Raw genomic sequence first — 21,965 nt, 5'->3', positions numbered from 1 at the left:
CCAAAAAAACTAATACATTTTTTTTCTTGTTATGTTTATGTTTGTCCTCACCTGGAAATTAGAAAATGTTGTGTCCCTTTATTTTACACCAGTGCAGATTATACTGCCCTCCCTGCCAATACAACCTGTTGGTTGTAATCTGCAATTTCACCACTAGATGTCACCAAATCCTCCACTTTTTGTGTATTGCCTTTTTTGTGTGTGAATCAATAGGAAAAGAAACCTTTTGCACGTAGAATTGAATTTTAATGTTGGCAAACACTATACATCAGAGGTCCTTAACTTGCGGCCTGTGGGCCACATGTGGGCCTCAATTGATTTCTTTTGGCCCGCCACTTATTTTATTGAGATTCATTTTGCATCACAAATACATTTTATTGTAAACTATATGTATCGTCGCACATACAACACAAATGCTTTTATTATGAAATTACTGCTGTATCATGATGAAAAGAATCAAGCTTCTGTCGCAGCGTGAGATTCTGTCGCTTTCATCGAAAACTAAGAAGAAGCAGGTGTTTAAGTCCTTGTTGAGACCGCGGCCCAAAATCGTGATTTCTAAACATCAGAATCTGATCTTTCTCCTTCCTCAACCATCGCACGTGATCAGATCCGATCTGCGCGTGTCCATATCGCTGATTGGCTGTCGCGTCGTTGCGTCAGCGCGATTTTTCGCAAAAGTCAACACACTGTAAGTCTTTGTCGTGAAGCTCTAAATCTCGGCGATGGCGGGCAGAACCGGGGCCTTGAACCTCTTGGACTGTCTGCATTTGACGCGACATCCCGACCTCCAGATGCACACGACGATGTCTTTCTGTCTCTCTGTCTGTCCGTGACCCGAGAATGGCCCTTCGTCCGTGTCTTTCACTTCACCCGTGTTTGTCTTTTCGCAGCCGGGCTCTCTGTCCTCTCTCCTGCTCTCTGTGAGATGGACCCGCCTGCTCCGCAGATCCTTCAGGAACACCATGGCGTGTTTCGGCCCCTGGTTCCCGTCCGGCCTGGTCTCGTGGGTTTGGTTTGACCGACGAGGCGACTGCCACCCCACCGTCTTCCCCTCCTCCTCCACACGTCCTCCCCCGCGGAGCAGCCGAGCTGCAGTAAGGAAAGAGTCCACGTTGCTGTGCGCCGGCTTCTCCGGGGCCTCTTGGAGCCACTTCCTCCACAGACCCGGCGCCACGGTTCCTGGACTACCGCTGCACCTGACCTCCATGTCCACAGCACGTCTCCACCTCTGTGACCGACAGTAAGAGCTGGTTCGATTCAGCAAATCTCAATTCAGCTCCAAACATCTGCAAATTAGACGGGAGAAATGGGATTAAGGTGGAATTAGGTCAGATTACCTTCACAAACCTTCATCACCGATATGTCACAGAAGGTCAGAGGTCACAGAGGTGTCAAAAGAGTGTTTTTTTTTTATTGTGGAATCAGATATAACTTTGGTAAACTCACAACCTCAGAGCAGATTAAACTCCCTCTGTGATCTCAGATTAGGAACTGTTTCTGCTGTTATGATGTGACTGTGCACAATGTAGCGACTCATTTACAGACGAGGATTTTGTCAATTGTAAATCAATCACATCTTCACTTTTAACGCCAAACATATTTATATGTAAAAGTGGGGAAAAAAAATCTATTAAACCACTTTAATAAAAAAATGAGACACATGGATATTCAGGTTTATACAAAGATTCCAGAAAGTCATGCAGAAAGCACAGAGTTTAAGGTTCTACCAGATTTCAGTCCTTCTCCTCTTCTTTTTCTTCTCTCCTCTTCCTCATCCCACAAATGACTGACTGCGCTCTGTGACCCCGTTTCTCTCTGACCTCTTATTCATACCCACTCCCACCCCGCCCACCATCACCCGCGTCACACCCCCCCGGCCTCCATGTACAGTACATCTGCTAAAAACTGGGACAAAGTTCAGTCCAGTTAAACACGTGGCCAACGGCTTTCATGGAAACTGCCATGACAAATTTCACACGCGCACACATAGACACACACCATTGGCATAATGCATTCCCTAACCCCTTACCCTAACCTTAACCATCACAACTAAGTGCCTAACCTTTAACCTTTAACCTTACCTGACCTAAACCCAATTCTAGCACTAATCCTAAAACCAGGTCTTAACCCTGAAAAAGCCCTTTAAAGTTGTGGGGCCCAGACAAAATGTCCTCAGAAGGTAGGTTTATATGTTTTTTAAGGACCTCACACACACACACACACACACACACACATGCTCACACGTGAAAAGCAGCTGTTCTGTGTTAATCCACAGTTTCTTCAGCAGCAGCTGTTGTTTCCAGTGGGCAAAAAACCCCTTAATAATGCCTTTACAATGATAACATTTATGTACACAAAAATGCTGCAGCATGAAATACAACATAACGGCGCATGTACAGTAAGACCTGAAAATCCCGATTCTTTTGTCTCGACTGCACGATTCAAATGTCGCTCGGTGTCTGGAAGACGTATATAATTTAAGTTGATCTCATAAAACTTACACTTAGTTCTCAGTTCAACACTTTTATTGACTCTTCTGCCAAAGTCCATAAAGAAAATCAGTGATTTCACATCGCTGGCACACAGGAGTCTTTGATCCACTGCTGCCTCCGTCACTGGGTTCAAACGTGCCTTTTGGGGTCTTCGCCGTTTGAGGTCCGTGGTTCAGATTTACCGCAGTGACACAAACCTGCCACAGGAGGCAGCAGTAGACCAGCAGCTCCTGTGTGAGGGGAAAATGCAGATATTCTCAATGGAGTTTGGTGGGGGAGAGTGAGCAGCCAATGTTAATATTAAGATATCTTGCACTTGAGTGTAAAAAAAGACCAACATATGACTTGCCACAAGTATTTATTCTCTGTTTAACTTTGGGGAGCGCTTGTGTGTATACGGCAGCAGAGCCTGGGTGGGCGGAGACGAGAATGATCATTTTTATCCCGTTTTTTTTTTTGAGCACTAGAACTCACTCGCGGCCTTTGTCAAACTCTTTCTTTCCTCTCGCTCGATGTTGCGGTCCTGGTATAAAGCAGTTCACTTCCTGTGTGCAGCGCGGGAATGACGCCGGGGCGATGCAAGATCTCGACTTAAACGATGCACTGCAGCTTTAAATCCGTGTCTTTAATCATCCAGTGTCCCCTGCACAGGTTGGACTGAGGACTCACTGCTGAACTTGTACCTCAGTCTGTTTGCTGTGTCGCTGAGTTCAGCAGGTTTATCTGCTGTGGACACAGGAGTGGACACACCAGTGGACACTTATTCAAACCAGCCTGAATTTGTGCACACTTGATCCAATTGATCCCCCCACTGTGAACTGTGTAGATTTGACGGCCCCCTGGCGGGCCCTACAGGTACTGCAGGTGGGTCACAAGAGGTTATTTTTTTTCCTTTTTCCGTTTTGTGATTAGGATTCGAAACATTCAGGATTATTTTTAAAAAAAGCCAAAAAAATGCGTTTTCAGTTCAGAAGGGGAAGTCAGACTTCCGTATATTTAGACCAAAGCCTGACTTTTTTTCCACTCAGATATCTGAGATTAAAGCCAGAATTTTGACTTTCCCCCCCTCAGAATTGTGGGATTCAAGCACAAAAAAGGGCAGTTTTATGATGATTTATGATTTGTCAAAAATAGAAATCAGAATTCTGTCTAAAATCTCAGAATTCTGCGGTGTGACACATGCGTGAACTCACTTTACCCCCAACTATTCCCAAAATTCAAGGACTGATCACGTGATCATGTGACCACTCTGAGCTGAACTCTCTGGATCTAAGTTCACAAGAAAAAAAAAGAAAAGAAGTGAGGCATTGACTCATGGAAGTCAACGATCCAGGTCAAAGGTCATGGGAACGTTACATCAAACTAAGCTTTTTCTAAAGGTCGACTCCAGGTGGCGACCAAGCTCCTGCTCTATTGTCCTCTTTCTGAGATCTTAGACTCCTCCTGTTCCTCCTCTTTCTCTTATTCTTCCTCCTCCAAATACAAGGGATTGCATGTTAAAAATATTGGAATAAATTGTATTAATATTATTGTAGATAGATAAATATTAAACACAGCAATTAAAGTAAGTGATGGTAAAAATGTAATTATATCTTGATAAATATATGAATAAACACATTTTATTCTTATTAGTACAGTACAGTGAGTACAATGAGTTCATTCAAAGAGACACATGTTAAATGTGATTATAGATTTCTGTTTTGTGTTTTTGAGTGACAAGAAAAACATCGGTGATCACATGGACCCGCCCACACGGTTTGATTGACAGGTGATCAGAGCGACGAGATCAGAGAAGTTAAAGATTTAAACACAGAGTTTAACTGAAAGAACTTGAGTCTATTTGAGTTTACAGAACTCAGCTGTGGATCCAGGTGAAGGAAGAAAAAACTCAACTCCAGCATAGAGATTCTGAGTGAACGTGGTCTGGACTCTGTGGAGCAGAGTCATGGTGTCAGAGACTCTGTAGAAGGACAGAAGACCTGCTCTGTGATCCAGGTAAACTCCTACTCTTGAGGACAAACCATCACAGTCTTTAGTCCCGATTCTATTGTGACGAAAATTACAACTGTTTTGTTTACAAACTAAAGCCCAAGATTTGTCATTGTATCCAAAAACACATTCATATGAACTCCCTGATCTGCTGATGTTCTTGTACGTTACTGCTACAGAAACTCCTCCTCCTCTCCACTCCACCTCCCAGTAACAACGTCCAGTCAGACTCTCTTTACTCAGGACCTGATACCACACAGTGAATCTGTCTGTGTGACTAGAATAAAACAGATCTTCCTTCATTAATGTCACTTTTCTGTTTCCCTCAGATAATAACAGCTGTGTGTTTGCTGTGTTTGGATCCAGTTTGATTTCCTGTGAATATCTGAAGAATTCAGCTCTGGTCTTTGGTTCTGGTTCTGGCAGTAAAACATCTACTCGAGCCACAGCCACCAAGATGTTTGTCCATGTCTCGGTCAGGACGTCCTGCAGTTGACCTCTGACCTTTGCCACAGCCGCCGTCACGTCCTGAAAGTGTCTCAGAGGACGGACGTTGATGGTGGACGAGTGTGTGGATGGACTGAGAGCTGACAGTGAGCGGTAGTTGAGGAGAAACTGGTTGTGGTCGTGTGTGAGTGAGAGCTGCTTCAGTTCAGCTTCTCTCTTCTTCAGCTCAGTGAGCTCCTGCTGAAGCTTCTTCTCAACGTCTTTGACTCGACTCACTTCAGTTTCCTCCTGGGATCTGATCTGCTGCTTCACATCAGAGCTTCTTTTCTGCAGGAGACGCATCATCTCAGTGAAGGTCTTGTCAGTGTCCTCCACTGCTTTGTCAGCAGAGAGACTGAGAGTCTTCCTCTCCTGTTGAAGCGCCTTCACGTCTCTGGCTATGTCCTGGACTGTCTGCTGGATTTCTTCTCGACTCAGATCCAGCTCTCTCTGCTTCTGCTTCCTTTCTACTGCAGCTGTGACTGTGTCATGGTCTTTATGTTCGTCCACAGGGCAGAGATGACAGATACACTGCTGATCAGTGCGGCAGAACATCTTCATCACCTCATTGTGATGAGGGCAGATGTTCTCCTGGAGGTTCTTGGACGGCTCCACCAGCTCGTGTTTCTTTAATGGAGGTGATTGATGATGAGGCTGGAGATGTTCCTCACAGTAAGAGGCCAAACAAACCAAACAGGACTTGAGAGCTTTCAGTTTCCTGCCAGTGCAGACATCACAGGCCACATCTTCAGCTCCAGCATAGCAGTGATCAGCAGGAGCAGCTTGGAGTCCAGTCTTCTTCAGCTCCTCCACTAAATCTGCTAACATGGTGTTTTTCTTCAGTTTAGGCCTCGGTGTGAAGACCTCTCTACACTGAGGGCAGCTGTAGATCCTCTTCTCGTCCTCTGTGTCCCAGTGGTCTTTAATACAGTTCATACAGAAGCTGTGTCCACAGGTAAGAGTCACCGGATCCTTCAGTAGATCCAAACAGATGGTACAAGAGATGTTTTCTCTCTGCAGCTGAACTCCTGCCTGCGCCATTTCACCTCTGAATCACGACGACCGTCTGAGTTCCCCGTCCTCAGACATGGAACCAGTTTGAGCTCTGAACTCAACACGTTACAGAGCAGTGGGCAGAGCCTGTCAGCTCCTGCTCTTCTCCACCTGTCGGCTCCTCCTCCCATTGTCAAACTGCAGATGTGAGGAGGAGGGAACCAGGAGGGAAATTTGCCATAATCAATCAGCTGCTAAAGAAAAAAAGATTTACAAATGTGGCTGTAAATTAGAAGCCTCATAGGGCGCAAATTTGCAAATTGTGACTTGGCTCACGTTTGTTTGCTGTGTTTTTTTATGACTTATTTGTACCAGTGTCAGCTTTAATGCAATTAATTAGCGGTTGACTTTACACAGCTGCAAAAAAGTCAATTTGATTAACATTTATTTAAAAAATAATCATAAAAAAAACACTAAAACACTTAAACCCATAATTAAATGGGTTCCTCTGGGTTAGATATTTGTCCATTTAAGAGAAAAGTTTGTTCCGTTTCCTCTTTGAGTGATAAAAACCTCAAATATGTGGTGTTGCATGGTTCGTGCTTCATGCTGCTGTTTCTCCGAGAGCCTGTGAAGCGGAAACATAAGCGGGGCAGTGATTGGTCGAGCGGAGCAAACACAATGTTTTCAGGTACTTCCAGTTCTTCCTGTCACTGCTTTGTGACAGTGAGGTGATGTAAGGTCCGCATCAGGTGCCAGGGAACCAGGGCAACTGATGAGAAAATGGGCTACTGGAACGAGACATAGATGGACAAGGGCGGAAAACATGGAACTGTTGGAATGCTACTATATGAGCAACCCCAGAGAGAAGGGATACATGCTGCGAATGTGCGACCAATGGTTACTTCGAAACCCACGATCAAGGCTAACATCCGCAAAAAACTTCTATCACAACTAGAGATCGATGAGATACAACAACAATGCTACGGCAAGGGGGCGCCAGGACCACAGGTCAGCGGGGGGATGCCACCATCAATCCCACAATCAGAGATTGGGTACCAAGCCCCAACAAATACCAACAGCCTCAGTCCAAGAGCTGCTGACCTGAGAAGGAAGATCATGGCACAATTAGAAACCTGGAACCCCCGACGAAAACCAAAACTGACTTGTAAAGTACCTTCAGAAGATCTGCTAGTGGATGTGAATGCTGAACTAACATCAGTCCCTACGGGAACCATCACTGAGACCAGCTGATACACGGTACAGCAACAGTAGTCCTAGAAATGCTTGGTTACAAGATGGGCTCAAACCATAACAGACAGCATCCACCATGGAGAATACGGTTAAAGGCCAAGATTAGGGCAACACGGAGAGAAGTTAGCCAGCTAGCAGAGCTACAGAAAGGCAACATGGTGAATAAAGGGAAGTACACCAAGCTCTCCATACCTGAAGCACTTGAAACTGCCAAACAGACACTAACAGCATTGGCCACCCGGTTGAAGAGATACACCAAGGAGGCAGAGGCCAGGAGAATAAACAAGCTGTTATCCACTGAACCAGCCTAGGTGTACTCTCAGTGGCAGGGAGGAAATAACAACAGGTCAGACCCACCAAGAGCTGAGGTGGAAGAATACTGGAAGGCCATATGGGAAAAAGAGGCATCACACAACCCAGATGCCCAATGACCACAGTAACCTCCCAGAACAAGAAACAGTAACCATCTCAATGGCGGACATCCAAGAAAGAGTGTTAAAGATGAAGAGCTGGACAGCACCAGGCCCGATAGGATCCATGCCCGATATGTGTGCGTGGGTTTTCTCCAGGTTCTCCGGTTTCCTCCCACATTTGGGGATTAGGCAAATTGGACACTCTAAATTAACCATAGGTGTGAGAGTGGATGGTTGTTTGTTTGTATATGTGTCCCCGCGATGGACTGGCGATCTGTCCAGGGTGTGACCCCGCCCATCGCCCTATGTCAGCTGAGATTGGCACAGCACCCCCACAGTGACGTTCATGTGGAGGATAAAGCGGCAGAAAAGGGATCACCAAGCAGAAAAAACATTTTAACAGCAGAAGAAGTAGTCGCCAAGTATAGTCATCCGAGCCCGACGGACCTTTCAGCTGTGAACCGATGAACCAGACAGCTGTAGCATTGTTCTCTTCTTCTTTGGTAAGAATGCTTCCTACTCCCTGTGTCTAGACTTTTATCGCCACCCGATGGTGAAGTGTAATACAGGATCCTGACACGTGAGTATACCAGGGCCAGGGTGAGGAGCTCAGAGTAGAACCAGTGCTCCTCCATGTTGAGAGGAGCCAACTGAGGTGGATGTCCTTCTGGAATGACACGCTGGAGGGATTAAATCTGGGATCCCCCCAGAGGAGCTGGTAGAAGTGGCTAGGGAGAGGGCAGTCTGGGCTTCCTTGCTAAGGCTGCTTACCCCGCAACCCGTACCTGGATAAGTGGAAGACAACGTAACAGAACGGAACAAGAGATGTTTGTCTGTTAATCGCATAAATGTCCTCGACAGGCCTCAAGCTTGGCAGGTGACTGACGGGGGACACCAGTGCTAAGGTGCCGACTTTGGGTGACAACAGGTGAGCTTTTGAGATTGAGTCAGATTGACCAGCGGGTTGGCGGACGCTCGCCACCAATTCTTCTCATTTAAAGCCACAGAACCTTTTGTTTCACGGAGGACAATGTCTTCTTATATTTATGCAGTATGTCATGGCCCCACCTTCACCTTGCAGCACTGCTCGTGAAGAGGCAAAGCTTTTTGTTGGAGGAATAAACTAACCCGTTTGTCCAGGTTGCTGGACAAACTGGTTCTGGTGTTCAGGTATTTTAGAGGACACTGAGAAATGACATCGTCTCAGTGAAGACGAGAGACTGTGAGAGCTCGGAGGACTGAGCGGCGCTGCCTCATCACACAGAGGTAAGACGCTATACTGATCAGAATAGTGAAATAAGACGACAAAATGACTCGTCTGGTTTCTTTACAGAGTCGTCCAATATATTCGTTTTCACTTGTCATGCTGTAATCTGGTTCTTTTTGCGTTGCACATCGTATTTATTTATTTGATTTATTTCAAAACACAGAACTTTTCACTCACAAAAACATAATTACAAGCATACGAATGGTATATATTTTGTGTTTTTAAATATATAAATGGTTTATGGTCGGGTGGATAAGAGCAGCCCTTGATGTGAAAGACTTTATTAAAATAGTTTATTCTGATTTGTATGACTTTATCTTATCTTTGAGTCCGATGTGGAGATGGTGGTTGTGTAAACTTGTGAGTGTTGTTTTGAAACAGAAAGCAAAAGATAAAAATAAAACGGGTGCGGTGATGATTCAGCACCACACGTCACGGTTCTTTACCGTAATAATCCGTCCTTTGTTTCTGATGGGCGTGAATCACAATTCATACAGTCAGTGGAAACACTTGGCACACAAAGACGATTTTGTTCATGGGACGGTTTCCTGAAACCAACGTTCTCTCTGTGTGTATTTTTAGTATAATCACCCCCTGCTGTTATATATATGTTGCTGTTGTTGTTAAAAGGCTTTTTAAACTGACTGTGTTGTATTGTATCTAATTTAGCACATTTTTATTTCTACAGCAATTTGAACAAAATGACTCAAAGACAATTTCAATGAATCTGCAACAGAAGCAAATAAAGTACACACGGAAATGAAACAGTTCAAATTTAAGCATAATTTAACCCTACAAATAATACAATGCAATGATGATCACAGATCTGCAGAAAATGTGTTATAAAATGTTATAAAGTTACCAAAAATGATGAAAAGTTGACCAAAAACATGTTTTAAAATGTAATGATACAATAAATGCACCTGACAAGTCAAAATCATCATCAAATCATAAAGTGTGATAAAATATTATAAAAAATCTAATATAATATCATATTCTTCAGACGCCATCATGTCCAACTCGATGATCATCAGGCAGCCTCAGCCTGTGATGGTGATCCAAGACTCTGATGAGTGGGGGTCTGGGATATGTGACTGCTGCCAAGATGTGCCAGAGTGTAAGTGTGTGCTCTGTGTTTATTGTGATTATCATCATTACTATTATTATTATTGTTGAGTAAGGGTTTTCAGTTTTGTTTCATGGGGTCATCAGCAAAAACTGACTCCAGCCACTTCACAAGAGGCAAATCTGTGCCAGGTGAAGTCTGCTGAGCTTTGTCCAACAGTGCGACTGCAAACTCGTGTCATTTCACTCTCCCACACCAAAGTCCACTGAGAAAAGCAGCGATTTAAGTGAAGAAGCAAAGATGGAGGCAGCAGTGGATGGAGGCAGCAGTGGATGAAAAAAAAGCGCAAATTTTCTCTATGGGATTTGGTGTCGGGGGGGGAAGAGACCATCCTTCACATTTAAACGGGCCGTTTGTTAAGTGAAAAGACAGATTTGTTTTTGCTGTTTTGCCGTTTTAACACTTTTACAGTGTGTGTTCTATTACTTTTATTCAAACTGTGTTTTCCTTTCCGATGTCAAGGCTGTTGTGCTTTCTGGTGTTGTCCCTGCTTTGCCTGCAAAGTCACCGACACCTATGGAGAAGCTCTATGCCTTCCCCTGCTGGACATTTTCGGTATGGTACCGCCTGCCACCTTGGCCATGAGGGTGGCCATGCGTCACCGTTATGGCATCGCCGTAAGAACCCTTTTCTTTTTTACTTTTCACTCGCTCTTTGACAGAAATACTTGTATAAACAAATTATTTGTCAAATATTGTAATCACGTTAGTGAAGTTACACAAAATACTGTCACAAAACTTGACTAATTTTAACAGTTTTTTTTTTAAATGTCACAAAATGTGACTTACGGGATGAAAACATTTGAATAAAAGCTTCAAAAAAGTATATTTTTATTTATATATTTATTTATATTTAAGCAATTATTGATGTAACTGACACAAAACAATGTAAAAAAAAGAAAGAAAATTAAATGATGTAATGAAGGATGACTTTACCCAAATTCCTTTTGATAATATTAGTGTGTAAGTGATGTCAAAAAAGTACTTTACCTAAAAACATTTCAGAAAATGATACAAAATATGCTACAATTTTGTAACATATATGCTACAAAAAATCCATGCTTTCCCAAAGAACGTTAAAATGCTTTGTTATAAGATGTAAAGAATTACGACTTTACCCGTCCAAAAAAATGTCAACTTCTGTTGTACTACAAGAAAAACATGTTGTAAAACAAATTACCTCACAAATTACAAATTAATTCACTCTACTACTTGTCTACCATTCATTGTCTCCCACTATTTACAATTCTAGCAATTATTTAGGGTGAGGGTGAGCAAATATGTTGAAAGAATTACTTAAATTATCAGAAAAAAATGTTAACATTATAAACACTTACTGATCTTACTGAAAAATAAAGTTATGTTACTGTACTGACAACTCTTCATTTATTGACCACTCCTTTATTCTCCACATGAGGGTCATCATTTTTATGAAATATTGTAATATTACATAAAACAAATTTTTAAATGATATATACAGTATATATACACACATATATGCAGTTCACAATCCCTTAGATTGTGTTGAGCGGCCTTTACCGGATGGGACTCTGCTAACACTTGTCGTCCGCAGGGTAACCTTTGCACGGACTGCATCTACGCCAGCTTCTGCACGTCCTGCACCTGGTGTCAGATGTCCAGAGAGATGAGGAGAAGAAACATCCAGGTCACTCTGGTCGGCGCCAAAAGAACATGATCAACGGACCACCGCGCGCGTTTATTTTACATGTCGCCTTTTAAAATCATTTATTTAGAAAGGCTTTTTAAAAAAAATCCTGGCAGCACTGTGACACTCTCCTTCTGTACATTTTCCTCATTTTATTGTATGTTTTATGATCATTCGATGTTCAGTAAAAACACTGTGGCTACATTGTCGGTGTTGTAAAGGGCTACAGAAGTAGACAATCAATGTGATATGGCTGTATCTGCTTCTTTTATAGCTGTAAAATACAAAAAAATGACTGATGTCAAGTGTCAAAGATAGAAATATGACTTATGCCCCACTGTAAAAAGCATGCAATTGGAAAGTTGGAACAAATATGTTTTTTTAATATGAGCAGAGACTAAAATCCACCATAACCCACAGGCAAAAACTGTTTTTTCTATAGACGTCATAAGAGTTTATCATTATTGTCACGCATTCAAAATACAGATATGTCCATTTTGAATCCACGTTTGTACATTTTACGTTGTATGAGTTGTTATTGTTTTCTAACGAGCACAGAAATTTGCAGAAACACTTAAGTGCACTCCAGTCAGCCACCGATGTGGTGGACAAGAAAACTGCTGTGAAGTTCGCAAGTTGTAGGTTCAGTTCTTGTGAGGACCAGGATCTTTTTAAAGTTCAACATCCAAAGTGAAGATTGAAAAGAGACCAACAGTCCCAAGTGCACCAGGATGGCTTCAGAGTGGTGGCTTGGTTCAGTCCACAAGGCGGCATGTTCGGTTCCATGACTGTGCTCTGATCTGCAGTCTGCAAGGCATTGGACTCGACCATCCTCACAGTTGAGGAACTGAGTCTGACACCTCGAGCACTTGAACAACACAACTTCACATTGTGATGAGGTCGATCTGCTCGTTTAAGGGATTCTTCAAAATGTTTGAAAGACTCTGATAAATAAGAATAAAAGACCAAAATAAGAATTTAAAAATACCAGCAACGTGTTGTTCTGCAAGTCAGTAAACATAGCTTGTGCTGGAAGAATAAGACTTGTATGTCTGAGGTTGTGAGTTTAAGTCTTATGGTGAACTGTTAGGGTGCAATGTTCAAAGTAAACAGTCAAAAGCTCTAAGAGAACCTCAAGAAGTGTAGGAGCAGGTCGCTCGTCGACTAAAACTATCCAAATATAAAATGTCAAAAATGTCTTAGTACAGTATGTTGACACTGTCATCTAGTGGAAAAAGCAAGTTTTTCCCCTAAATAAGTCCAAAAACACTGCCATCTGGTGGAGAGTAGTAAAAATGATCACTTCTGAGGTAAAAGCGCAGACTGACACCCGTCCATCCATGATATAATAAAATGCATTATGCTTCAAAGGAAAAATTGCAGTTTGAATGGATTTCAATGTGACATTTTTTGCACTTAACGTCATGAGTGTAACAATTATTTGAACACAACCAAACTGTCCAAATATAAACTGTCAAACATGTCCAAAAAAAAGCCCTAGTATACTATTTCGTCAGAAACTGGACAAATGTGAACTGACATAGGGCGATAGGCGGGGGACACCCTGGACAAAAAATGTCCAAAAATAAACTGTTAAAATGTACTCTTATGTCAATAACTGACCAAATATACAATGTCAAAAAAGTCAAATAAAATTGTCCCAGTATAGTATGTCGAGACAAACTGTCTAAGCATAAACTGTCAAAAGTGTCTGAGTAATACTAGGACACTTTTGACAATTTATATTTGGACAGTTTTTGAAGACATACTATAGTAGGCTAGTATAATACGTCGACAAAAATTGTAAACTGTCAACAGGTGGTGGGTTTTTTTTCCCTGTTTTAGCAAAAATGTTTTTTAATAACAACAATTTCAGCTGCCATTTTTCTTTTATTTTTCCAGCGAGGACATGAACGTTGATTAATTACAGGTGGAGCTGCTCCTGCACAAAGACACACTGATTTAAAAGCCTTTGTGTACTTTCCGTGACTTGGTACATTAAGTCACGGCAAGGCTTTTAAATCAGTGACTTGGTACATTCCACTCCTCCCCTCTGAGTCGATCTATTTGGAATGTTCCACTTCCTTTGTCGGAGGCGGAGTTTCATCTACGCACAGACAGAAACGAGAGGAGGACGAGAAGAATCGCGGACAAACATGTGGACAAACGTGTGGACAGTCGTGTGGTAAATGCTGCTCACTTCGATTCTCTGTTGACGCTCTGTTCACACCCGACCTGAGAGATCTGAACACAGATTACACCTGCTACCGCTAACGTGACGTCACTGCTCCGCAGCAAACACACTTGTTGACAGTGTTGTCCATGTGATAGTATGTCGTAAAAACTGTCCAAAGATGAACTTTCCTAGTTTAGTATGTCATCAAAAACGTTAACATATAAATTGTCCACATATGTCAAAGAATGTCCTCAACAAAAACTGTCAATATATCATTAAAACTGTGAAGAATGAGTATCTAGTCTGGCCAGTAGCAGGTTAGCTGCTGCTAATGTGACGTCACTGCTCCACAGCAAACACACGGACGTGTGTGTTTTAAAAAGAAAATTGACTTGGTGTCAAATATGTTATTAGATTGTATGACGTCATACTGTCAACATCTGTCCATAATGTCATTCGTATAATATGTCAACAAAAAGTTAAAATATAAACTGTCAAATGTCCAAATATTGTATGTCAACAAAAAAATGTCACTCGACCATTGCAACTGTTAAGAATGAGTATCTAGTCTGGCCAGTAGGGGGCAGGTTAAGTAAAAAAACTGTTGAGGAGCAGTGGTTTAGTAGAATTTCAAAATAAAAGTGTCTGTGTTGATATGGATCAATATATAGTTCACAATAATAAAAAGGTTTTCATGTGTTTTCCTCACATTTCCTCACTCATTTACTGCAGTGAACACATTTGAACACTTTAAAGTGGACACTGCTTTGTCTCATCATGTCCTCTGACTGAAGACCTGCAAACAGCTGCCGTTAAAGGCACAGTTCATGTGTTTTCAAGTGATTCCATTCACAGTCGTCACTAAATACATCAGAATCCTCTGTTAAATATTGAGATTTTACAAATGTTTTCAGGATTTTTAAAGTCTTTGTAACTGATCTACAGCTTTGTTTGGAGCAGGGCTGAGCTGCCGGACCAGGAGCCAGGACCAGGAGCCAGGACCAGGACCAGGACCAGGAGGAGCTGGAGGAGGACGAGGAGCAGCGGGGACAGGTGTGTGGTAGCTGCTGCTTAAAAATGATCCGCACATGTATTAGATGTTCTGTTGACGCTCTGTTCACACCTGCTGTTAACATCCGACCTGAGGGATCCGATCACAGGTGTTCAGATTACACCTGCTAATGCTAACGCTAATGTGACGTCACTGCTCCACATGTAAACACACACACCTTTCATTTCATTTCTCTTCACATACAAATTATGTTGTTTTCTGTTTGTTACAGAAAGACAAAGAATCCAGGAAATGTTTATTTATTTATTTTTTATCCACAAGCCAAAAATGATTCAGTTTTAATGATTTCTTTGTTATAATAATAATAATAATAATAATAATACTAAGCTCATATATCAGAGTGCAGTCATTAGTCATATATATTATATATCCCATAATACTTTTCAAAGCCTATATCGTGCATCCCGACACATTTCCATGTCAGGTGTAAACTAACAACATCGTTTGTTTTTTAAAGAACAAAATCATTTTTGTGATTTGTGATTTTACAGCTTCTTAAATGGCAACATTTTCTGTTTTCAACAACACGTTTGACAACATCATCATTTCCACCTTTAAAAAACACTCATCAACATTTTAGCACATTTTCTGGAGCAAACCATCACTCTTTCACCTGTGATTTCATCCCCTCACACGGACGTTAACAGCACTTGTCAACAGAGCCTCTGTTTAATGTGTTCACATCATTTTTACATTGTTAACAAGTGAAAACTGTGGACGAGTCAAAGTGACAACATTCAATCAATAAATACACCATTAAATAATGACTCACATGTGTCTCACATTCATTCATTCACATTGGAATTAAATACAGAAATGTCTCATTGTTAAATGTGTCATTCATTCATTCAAATACCAAATTCATTTGATGTAATAAAAACAAAAAACATAGAATTACTTAAAGACTATTTAATGAATTATTTCATGACTTACTGCAACACAGGACCATGAATTAATTCATTAAATAGTGAAGAAGTTATGTATGTTTTTTACATCAAATGAATTTGGTATTTGAATGAATGAATGACACATTTAATAATGAGACATGTGTGTATTTAATTCCAATGTGAATGAATGAATGTGAGACACATGTGAGTCATTATTTAATGGTGTATTTATTGATTGAATGTTGTCACTTTGACTCGTCCACAGTTTTCACTTGTTCACAATGTAAAAAAGTGAACACATTAATCACACAGAATTCTTATTCATGTGCTCATCATTTTTAAGCAGCAGTTACTGGACACCTGGACCCAACGGTGTGGTCAGCAGTCCAGGGAGTGAACCCCTATCATTTTTTTATGTCTTTTTTTTGGAATCTTTTGGGCCAAAAAGTGAAATAAAATGTTATAACCCCCTGCTGTCATCTGTGCGGGGGGCCGGGGGAGCACAGCCCAGCCCCGGCCCCAGTTTGGCCCCGGCGCCGGGGCCAAGTGTTCGGAGCATGCTGGATTTGAACCAGCCACAGCCGGACTGGCACAACCTCCTCGCGGTTGCGAACCAACCCACCACGCCACGAACCCTTTGGAGGTTTGGGACGGAGCTCCGGGCGTTTTTGAGTCTTCACTTTGGCTGTGGAACCTTAAACCTTGACGTATAAAGGAATTGAACCGTCAACATCAGGACTGAAAGGCTGCTCTCTAACCAGCTGAGCTAACTGTCCACACTCTTGCTCAGGTTTTGTCACACCTATTCAGTCTCTGTGTAGAATATTGGGCTTAAAAAGTTGCTTCATCTAAGATTTGAACCTCTGACCCCAGGAACTCCAGTCTTTGTCTGAACCATGTGAGCTATTTGTCCTCACACACTTCTTCTTCAACGTTGGACAACTTTCAATAACAGATGAGCACAAACATGACTTCAAAAAAACCTCGGACTGATGAAGTATTTAAGGATACATGTCCTCCATAATGGGCCAAACAGTTGGTGTAGTGGTTAGTGCTCTTGCCTTTGAAACAAGAAGACCTGGGTTCGAGACCCATTTGGAACAAGGATCTTTGCGGAGTTTTTCATGTTCTCCCTGTGTGTGCGTGGCTTTTCTCTGGGTTCTCTGGCTTCCTCCCACAGTCCATCAATCATCTACCACTTTGTCCTCCACTGGAGGGTGGAGGGGGGTCCTGTGCCAAGCTCAGTTGTCACAGGGTGATAGGCGGAGTTCATCCTGCACTGTTCGCCAGTCCATTCAAAACATGCAATTTACTGATTAGGTAAATTTCAGCCTAAACATTCACTTCATGTAAGATTCGAACCCCTGACCATAGGAACGCCAGTCTAGGTATGAACCATGTGAGCTATTTGTCTCCATATGCTTTTTAGCACAATTTGGAAGTCTTTCAATGATAGAACCCATGATTCCAAAAAAACGTCAGACTGGTGAAATATTTAAGAACGTCAGCCCCCCTGAAATGTACGACATGGTTGGTGTAGTGGTTAGTGCTCTTGACTTTGACACATTAAGACCTGGGTTCGAGACCCATTTGGAACAAGGATCTTTGTGCAGTTTTTCATGTTCTCCCTGTGTGTGCGTGGCTTTTCTCTGGGTTCTATAGCTTCCTCACACAGTCCATCAATCATCTACCACTTTGTCATCCACTGGAGGGTTGCGGGGGGTCCTGTGCCAAGTGATAGGCCGAGTTCATCCTGCACTGTTCGCCAGTCCATTCAAAACATGCAATTCACTGATGAGGTAAATTTCAGCCTAAACATTCACTTCATGTAAGATTTGAACCCCTGACCATAGGAATGCCAGTCCAGGTCTGAACCATGTGAGCTATTTGTCTTTGTATGCTTTTTAAGCACAATTTGGAAGTCTTTCAATGATAGAACCCATAACTTCAAAAAAAACGTCAGACTGGTGAAATATTTAAGAACGTCAGCCCCCCAAAATGTACAACATGGTTGGTGTAGTGGTTAGTGCTCTTACCTTTGCAGCGCGAGCATCCGGGTTCAAGCCCTGCTTGGAACCAGAATCTTTGTGCATGGAGTTTTAGAGACAAACTACCTTTCAACACACTTACTCTGATACGTTTCATTAGTAGATTACCCATGACTTCACAGACCTCAGCCTCAGTTGGTCAATTTAGAGAGACCAATTAACCTAATACCCATATTGCATGTTCTTGGACTGTGGGAGGAAGCCAGAGAACCCAGAGAAAAGCCACGCACACACAGGGAGAACATGAAAAACTGCACAAAGATCCTTGTTCCAAATGGGTCTCGAACCCAGGTCATCTTGTGTCAAAGTCAAGAGCACTAACCACTACGCCAACCATGTTGTACATTTTGGGGGGCTGACATTCTTAAATATTTCACCAGTCTGACGTTTTTTTGGAATCATGGGTTCTATCATTGAAAGACTTCCAAATTGTGCTAAAAAGCATACGAAGACAAATAGCTCACATGGTTCAGACCTGGACTGGCGTTCCTATGGTCAGGGGTTCGAATCTTACATGAAGTGAATGTTTAGGCTGAAATTTACCTCATCAGTGAATTGCATGTTTTGAATGGACTGGCGAACAGTCGAGGATGAGCTCCACCTATCACCCTATGACAGCTGAGCTTGGCACAGGACCCCCCGCAACCCTCCAGTGGATGACAAAGTGGTAGATGATTGATGGACTGTGGGAGGAAGCCAGAGAACCCAGAGAAAAGCCACGCACACACAGGGAGAACATGAAAAACTGCACAAAGATCCTTGTTCCAAATGGGTCTCGAACCCAGGTCATCTTGTGTCAAAGTCAAGAGCACTAACCACTACGCCAACCATGTTGTACATTTTGGGGGGCTGACGTTCTTAAATATTTCACCAGTCTGACGTTTTTTGGAATCATGGGTTCTATCATTGAAAGACTTCCAAATTGTGCTAAAAAGCATACGAAGACAAATAGCTCACATGGTTCAGACCTGGACTGGCGTTCCTATGGTCAGGGGTTCGAATCTTACATGAAGTGAATGTTTAGGCTGAAATTTACCTCATCAGTGAATTGCATGTTTTGAATGGACTGGCGAACAGTGCAGGATGAACTCCGCCTATCACCCTATGACAACTGAGCTTGGCACAGGACCCCCCTCCACCCTCCAGTGGAGGACAAAGTGGTAGATGATTGATGGACTGTGGGAGGAAGCCAGAGAACCTGGGGAAAAGCCACACACACAAGGGGAGAACATGAAAAACTCCACGAAGATCCTTGTTCCAACTGGGTCTCGAACCCAGGTCTTCTTGTGTCAAAGGCAAGAGCACTAACCACTACACCAACTGTTTGGCCCATTATGGAGGACATGTATCCTTAAATACTTCATCAGTCGGAGGTTTTTTTGAAGTCATGTTTGTGCTCATCTGTTATTGAAAGTTGTCCAACGTTGAAGAAGAAGTGTGTGAGGACAAATAGCTCACGTGGTTCAGACAAAGACTGGAGTTCCTGGGGTCAGAGGTTCAAATCTTAGATGAAGCAACTTTTTAAGCCCAATATTCTACACAGAGAGTGAATAGGTGTGACAAAACCTGAGAGAGAGTGTGGACAGTTAGCTCAGCTGGATAGAGAGCAGCCTTTCAGTCCTGATGTTGACGGTTCAATTCCTTTATACGTCAAGGTTTAAGGTTCCACAGCCAAAGTGAAGAGTCAAAAACGCCCGGAGCTCCGTCCCAAACCTCCAAAGGGTTCGTGGCGTGGTGGGTTGGTTCGCAACCGCGAGGAGGTTGTGCCAGTCCGGCTGTGGCTGGTTCAAATCCAGCATGCTCCGAACACTTGGCCCCGGCGCCGGGGCCAAACTGGGGCCGGGGCTGGGCTGTGCTCCCCCGGCCCCCCGCACAGATGACAGCAGGGGGTTATAACATTTTATTTCACATTTTTGGCCCAAAAAAATTCCCAAAAAAATTCCCAAAAAAAAGGCCATAAAAAGACAAAAAAACCAAAAAAAATATGATAGGGGTTCACTCCCTGGACTGTTGACCACACCGTTGGGTCCAGGTGTCCAGTAACTGCTGCTTAAAAATGATGAGCACATGAATAAGAATTCTGTGTGATTAATGCGTTCACTTTTTTACATTGTGAACAAGTGAAAACTGTGGTGGAGTCAAAGTGACAACATTCAATCAATAAATACACCATTAAAAAATGACTCACATGTGTCTCACATTCATTCATTCACATTGGAATTAAATACACACATGTCTCATTATTAAATGTGTCATTCATTCATTCAAATACCAAATTCATTTGATGTAAAAAACATACAAAACTTCTTCACTATTTAATGAATTAATTCATGGTCCTGTGTTGCAGTAAGTCATGAAATAATTCATTAAATAGTCTTTAAGTAATTCTATGTTTTTTGTTTTTATTACATCAAATGAATTTGGTATTTGAATGAATGAATGACACATTTAACAATGAGACATTTCTGTATTAAACTCCAATGTGAATGAATGAATGTGAGACACATGTGAGTCATTATTTAATGGTGTATTTATTGATTGAATGTTGTCACTTTGACTCGTCCACAGTTTTCACCTGTTAACAATGTAAAAATGATGTGAACACATTAAACAGAGGCTCTGTTGACAAGTGCTGTTAACGTCCGTGTGAGGGGATGAAATCACAGGTGAAAGAGTGATGGTTTGCTCCAGAAAATGTGCTAAAATGTTGATGAGTGTTTTTTAAGGGTGGAAATGATGATGTTGTCAAACGTGTTGTTGAAAACAGAAAATGTTGCCATTTAAGAAGCTGTAAAATCACAAATCACAAAAATGATTTTGTTCTTTAAAAAACAAACGATGTTGTTAGTTTACACCTGACATGGAAATGTGTCGGGATGCACGATATTATCGTTATGGGCAGATATTGGCTTTGAAAAGTATTATGGGATATATAATATATATGACTAATGACTGCACTCTGATATATGAGCTTAGTATTATTATTATTATTATTATTATTATAACAAAGAAATAATTAAAACTGAATCATTTTTGGCTTGTGGATAAAAAATAAATAAATAAACATTTCCTGGATTCTTTGTCTTTCTGTAACAAACAGAAAACAACATAATTTGTATGTGAAGAGAAATGAAATGAAAGGTGTGTGTGTTTACATGTGGAGCAGTGACGTCACATTAGTGTTAGCATTAGCAGGTGTAATCTGAACACCTGTGATCGGATCCCTCAGGTCGGATGTTAACAGCAGGTGTGAACAGAGCGTCAACAGAACATCTAAGAAATGTGTGCATCATTTTTAAGCAGCAGCTACCACACACCTGTCCCCGCTGCTCCTCGTCCTCCTCCAGCTCCTCCTGGTCCTGGTCCTGGTCCTGGCTCCTGGTCCTGGTCCTGGCTCCTGGTCCGGCAGCTCAGCCCTGCTCCAAACAAAGCTGTAGATCAGTTACAAAGACTTTAAAAATCCTGAAAACATTTGTAAAATCTCAATATTTAACAGAGGATTCTGATGTATTTAGTGACGACTGTGAATGGAATCACTTGAAAACACATGAACTGTGCCTTTAACGGCAGCTGTTTGCAGGTCTTCAGTCAGAGGACATGATGAGACAAAGCAGTGTCCACTTTAAAGTGTTCAAATGTGCTCACTGCAGTAAATGAGTGAAGAAATGTGAGGAAAACACATGAAAACCTTTTTATTATTGTGAACTATATATTGATCCATATCAACACAGACACTTTTATTTTGAAATTCTACTAAACCACTGCTCCTGAACAGTTTTTTTACTTAACCTGCCCCCTGCTGGCCAGACTAGATACTCATTCTTAATAGTTGCAATGGTCTAGTGACATTTTTTTGTTGACATACAATATTTGGACATTTGACAGTTTATATTTTAACTTTCTGTTGACATATTATACGAATGACATTATGGACAGATGTTGACAGTATGACGTCATACAATCTAATAATATATTTGACACCAAGTCAATTTTTTTTTTAAAACACACACGTCCGTGTGTTTGCTGTGGAGCAGTGACGTCACATTAGCAGCAGCTAACCTGCTACTGGCCAGACTAGATACTCATTCTTCACA

At 41.9% G+C, this 21,965-nt stretch overlaps 1 protein-coding gene and 1 pseudogene across 1 annotated transcript; one reads left to right on the top strand and one right to left on the bottom strand.

The window, feature by feature from the left end:
* Positions 1-4,331: 4,331 nt before the first annotated feature.
* LOC131458133 (tripartite motif-containing protein 16-like) lies at positions 4,332-6,059 on the bottom strand (annotated as a pseudogene).
* A 2,072-nt stretch (positions 6,060-8,131) lies between these two features.
* ponzr2 (plac8 onzin related protein 2) lies at positions 8,132-12,207 on the top strand. Its single transcript, XM_058626894.1, has 4 exons — positions 8,132-8,896; positions 9,901-10,014; positions 10,486-10,640; positions 11,596-12,207. Exons 2-4 carry the CDS (start codon positions 9,909-9,911, stop codon positions 11,716-11,718), a joined length of 384 nt encoding a protein of 127 aa, XP_058482877.1. The 5' UTR covers positions 8,132-8,896; positions 9,901-9,908; the 3' UTR covers positions 11,719-12,207.
* Positions 12,208-21,965: the final 9,758 nt, after the last annotated feature.

The sequence above is a fragment of the Solea solea genome, chromosome 4 (assembly GCF_958295425.1).
Source record: "Solea solea chromosome 4, fSolSol10.1, whole genome shotgun sequence".
In the NCBI taxonomy this organism is placed as follows: domain Eukaryota; kingdom Metazoa; phylum Chordata; class Actinopteri; order Pleuronectiformes; family Soleidae; genus Solea; species Solea solea.
The sequence above is the reverse complement of the archived record's forward strand: the minus strand, read 5'-3'. Positions and strand labels throughout refer to the sequence as shown.